Source organism: Galdieria sulphuraria (genome assembly GCF_000341285.1).
Source record: "Galdieria sulphuraria unplaced genomic scaffold scaf_259, whole genome shotgun sequence".
In the NCBI taxonomy this organism is placed as follows: domain Eukaryota; phylum Rhodophyta; class Bangiophyceae; order Galdieriales; family Galdieriaceae; genus Galdieria; species Galdieria sulphuraria.
This window is the reverse complement of record NW_005178216.1, coordinates 1-4,372: the sequence shown is the minus strand read 5'-3', so window position 1 is coordinate 4,372 and position 4,372 is coordinate 1. Positions and strand designations below refer to the sequence as shown.

The 4,372-nt window shown below is 37.8% G+C and overlaps 2 protein-coding genes across 2 annotated transcripts; both read left to right on the top strand.

Moving 5' to 3' along the window:
• Positions 1–2: 2 nt before the first annotated feature.
• Positions 3–2,210, top strand: Gasu_64600 (archaeal ATPase; the record flags this gene model as incomplete). The annotated part of the gene is made up of 1 exon (XM_005702344.1): positions 3–2,210. A coding segment is annotated over one exon (2,121 nt), but the record flags the coding sequence as incomplete, so codon positions are not given.
• Positions 2,211–2,872: 662 nt separating this feature from the next.
• On the top strand, positions 2,873–4,371 carry Gasu_64590 (anion exchanger, AE family; the record flags this gene model as incomplete). The annotated part of the gene is made up of 1 exon (XM_005702343.1): positions 2,873–4,371. A coding segment is annotated over exon 1 (1,385 nt), but the record flags the coding sequence as incomplete, so codon positions are not given.
• Between the last annotated feature and the right edge of the window lies 1 nt (position 4,372).

Sequence of the window (4,372 nt, the reverse complement as noted above, 5' to 3'; positions counted from 1 at the left end):
AGCGTTCGATATGTCTAGTGAGCTTGAAGCAGAAAGCGTATATGACATGGTTGTAGTACACCGAGAACAAGATGTTGGTGTAGTAACACTGCAGTTATTTCAGCTATACACTCTCCGTAAACTTGGTCGCCCTTTCAAACCAGTCATACCCTTTGGTCCTCACCTCTTCGGAAGTGGAAAGACAAAATTCGTACAAAGTTACTTGGAACTGGTGAATAATATGGGTGAAAGTGCACTGATAGGTCTCGATTACGTTTGTGAGTCTGAGAAGGCCAACCGAAGAGGTTTCCTGGAGAAGCTGAAAAGGGCTTCGTTGCTCTTTGTGGATTTAAGGGAGTTGAAGCCAACTCGACCCATCGAGGAAAAACGCAACCTAAAGTGGGCAGTCTACTATTTATTGTACCGATCAGCTTGTAATCAGATGGGTCTACCGTTTATGAAGCCTGATGAAGCCTACAGACACATTCCTCCCTATCCAAGCTTTCTAATTCCAGAGCTACGGAAGACTTTGGGCATTCCTCCCGATCAATTTCTTTTGGTAGCTTTTGATGAAGTTGGTGTGTTTGATACAAAGGCAACTTTCTTTGAACTGGAGAAGAATGACAAAGGTGTGGTTCGACCATACAACGACTTTTTTGGTATCATTAGTCAATTGTGCGAAGAACCCGACTTGTTTTTTATTGTTGTTGGGAAAAGTGAAGGCTTAAATATATACAATTACGTAGCTTCAGTCTCAAGGGTTCAGTTAGTGTTTATTCCTCTTTCGCCGCTTGAGAAACATAGTATCGTGGAACATTTGGAGAAAAGTTCTTCCTTTTTATTCCCTGGGAGCCCAAAGGTTTCAGAAATTCTTTGTCATGAAGACTTCTCAACTAGTGAACTTGCAGAATTGTTGTTGGAATTGACTGGTGGTGTTCCTGGTTTACTTGTTCGAGCAATCAGTTACCTTTTGCTGTATAAATCATCCAACAACAATTTCTTATTATCTAAGGAAACCTTCTTGAACATAATGAATAGCTTTCTAGTAACAAATTATTGTGTTGCTCCATTCTTACCTCGTCTGATAAGTCTCAGTGAGCAGCGTAAGCGCTTGTTAAGAATGCTTACGTTATTATCTTTGTATCGTATTCGATTTGATTTTGATGAAACTGTGCAAATAAGCTCCAATTCTGATGTGTTTTTGTTTGATCTAGTTACAGATATGTGCCTCTATCGTCGATTGGTTATAGAACCAGACCGCAACGAACGCTATGAAGTGTTGCTTCCCAAGTTACTGATTGAATATATTGACCAAGGCTTAAAGGATGATCGTTTAGAATGGTTACTTTTACGGACTCTCAAGTCTCAATCTGTTGAATTCTTTTATGAGTCGAAATGTCGAATTTTGGAAGGTCTTATTGCTACACTGTTTTATTTACATTTTTGTCGGCATCCTACAAACAGCTCAATGTTTTCTACTCTTGGTCAATTGTCTCGTGTTTGGAATGAAATGAATTTACAATTTTCTTCCGAATCTGCTGCTTATTATATGAAATCTATACATTATACCAGAACTGTATCAGGAATGGAGAGAATGACATTTGGAAGCAATGATGAATGGGAAAGGATAGTGGAAGAAATGTTAGAATTTGAAAAGATATATATTCCATTTCATTCAACATTTCATAGTCCAGATATATTATTCAAGTTGCATGGAAGAACGAATGAGAAGAACTTGATGATTGTGGGTATTGCTTGTAAAGGCCGATGGAGTCGTAATGGTATTCGATGGAATGAAATTTTGGAAGAAGCTCACAAGTTTTTAAAACCAGTGCATGATCAAGTATTGACTAGTCATCCTACACGGCATTGTATGTTGATTATTATGAGTACTCAGTTAGCGACCAACGTATCTGAGGACTTGAATCATTCTAGTCGTTGTTATTCATCTGGCGATAGTGTTGAAGATTTCGTGATTCCTCGCAACTGTGAATTGGTTATTCTTTCTGAAGCTGATGTAGAAAACTTTATTGGCAAAGACATTTTATTGAATTTAAGGAAGGCTTTCAAGTCTGTGGATAATCCACATTCGAGAAATATTGGCATTTCAACCCTACAAGAAATAGTTTTATTTCTTTCCAAAAATATTTAGGAATATCTTGTTTTAATGTCTTAGAAGTTTTCTAAAACAAATAATTTTCAAAAGTTGTTATAAATCAGGGGCTGTTTTATAAGACACTGTCAAAAACTATTTTAAACTTTTGCACAATTTATTCTTCTTACCATAGTTGCATGTTTTGTATGACATAAACGACGGCTGAATTCTGAATTTCAAGCTCGACTATTTTTCCATTGAAAACGATGAAATAGATTGGATTTTGGATATCCTTCAAAACTTGACAACTTATTGCCACATATAGTCGTGCTTGTCTTGAATCTTCTTTTACTTGTTGTCAGAGAGGATACTGCGTTACTTTTTTTTCCAACCAGAAGAGCTTATTAAAGGGATCCGCGATATATACATTTCAACTTGTTGTCATCAGGTTCTCATCGTTAAATGAAGATGATACTATGTATCTATTAAGAAAAATTGAGAAATTCACATCGTATTAATCTTACTCCATTTTAGGAAAAATATTTTCTGCGTACTGAAGGATCTACTAGCAAAGCACTAGGCGATTTTTCGAAACTATTTATATAACCCATACAAAAAATTAGCAACAAACTTTTGCATTCATAGATATTATAGCATATGAACTTTTTCTGAAAAAGAATCACATTTCCAAAGTTTCAAAACCAGTATATACTACGGAAGAAATTTTGAAGCAAGCTTTCTAGGCTGCCTTGGCGCTATCAAAACTTTAAAACAACATTTTGGAAAAAGAAATTGCTTTCAATTTTTGAAACGGAGTTTTGTTGATCTTCAATGATGCGTCTTTTATAATTACAGTAGGATTCCGCCGGTAAATTTTGTGATCGCGCATATCCGAAAGTTGGGTGGTCTGGCATGTCGTCGTATCAGCCAAGCATATCGGAAGCAGATTTGTCAGTATTTGAAAGAAACACGGAAGATACTTTTGAGTGTGTTATCCACCCCGTGACGTTGTTGGATGTTTCGGAAGACCTCCATGGCTTCTCTATCTTGGAGTCTTTTGCGAAGGACAGAAAATCAGTAATAAAGACCAGGTTCCGAGGAGAAGATTCTGAAGAAATCATTCTCAAACTACTGCAGCTATTAGAAAGAAGAAACCTTGTTACGGAAGAAGCCCGCAAGGAAGCAAGGTCGAAGCTGCTAGGAGCTGAAAATTCTTCTCTAGTAGAGCAAGGAGCCTTTTCTTGGGATGCTAGCTGTGGCAAGACGCTAGGATATTGGACACATAGTGTACAAGGGCCTTCTTTCATAGTTGGTTATGCTTCTTTGGATAATATACAAGTCGGACAGACAGTTATTAGCTTAGTTCAGCTCACTGAACCTGTCAATTTAGGCTCTTTAAATGGTTCTCTTACCGAATTTGTTGGTTTGGTTTTGACCGGAAGTGGTACTGGCATGGTTTATTCTGCTCCAGAAACTGCAAAATCTGTTGCCAGTCTACTAGCAGACGCAGAATTTCGTGAAGAAAGTTTTAATTGTCCTACAGATGATGATTTAAGGATAGCTATCCATCGTTTTGTGGAACGCCAATCAGCACGTAAAGAACAAAGGGAGGAGAATGCCGTGAAACCGCTTAATCAACAAATGCATCATGAGAGCAATGATGCAACTTTGAATCAAACCATCGGCATAATGAATGAAAAGATATACGCAAGTTCAAATTCTGTTCATCGTCGCTATCATCTTCTAGGATATTGGACCTCTGTTATGTTCTTGTATCCTTTTGTCTTAGTTATTGCTGACCTAAAGCGTCGTTTGCCACATTACCTGTCAGACTTTGTTTTCGAAATCAACCAAAGACGTGCTCAACAGAAATACTTGTTTGCCAGTATATTTCTAATTTTTACCGCAACACTTCCTGCCATTGTCTTTGGCTATATTGTGGAAAGAACCACTCATGGGCAGATCGGTGTGATAGAGTGTCTCTTTTCTCAAGGGGTACTCGGTCTGGGGTTTGCACTATTTAGTGGTCAACCTCTCATGGTTAATATGATTACTGGGCCTACTGTTGTTTATATTCAAGTACTTATGCGATGGTCAGACAAGCTAGGATTCGAGTTCCTTCCGTTCTATGCATGGACTGGAATATGGATGGGCATCTTTCTTATTTTATCAGGCTGTCTTAATACAGCTGCTCTTATTCCTTATTTGGGAAGGTTCACGGACGAAATCTTTCAGACCTTCATTGGTTTCATTTTCATTCAGTATTGGTTTACTGAATTGATTCGAATTACACATCAT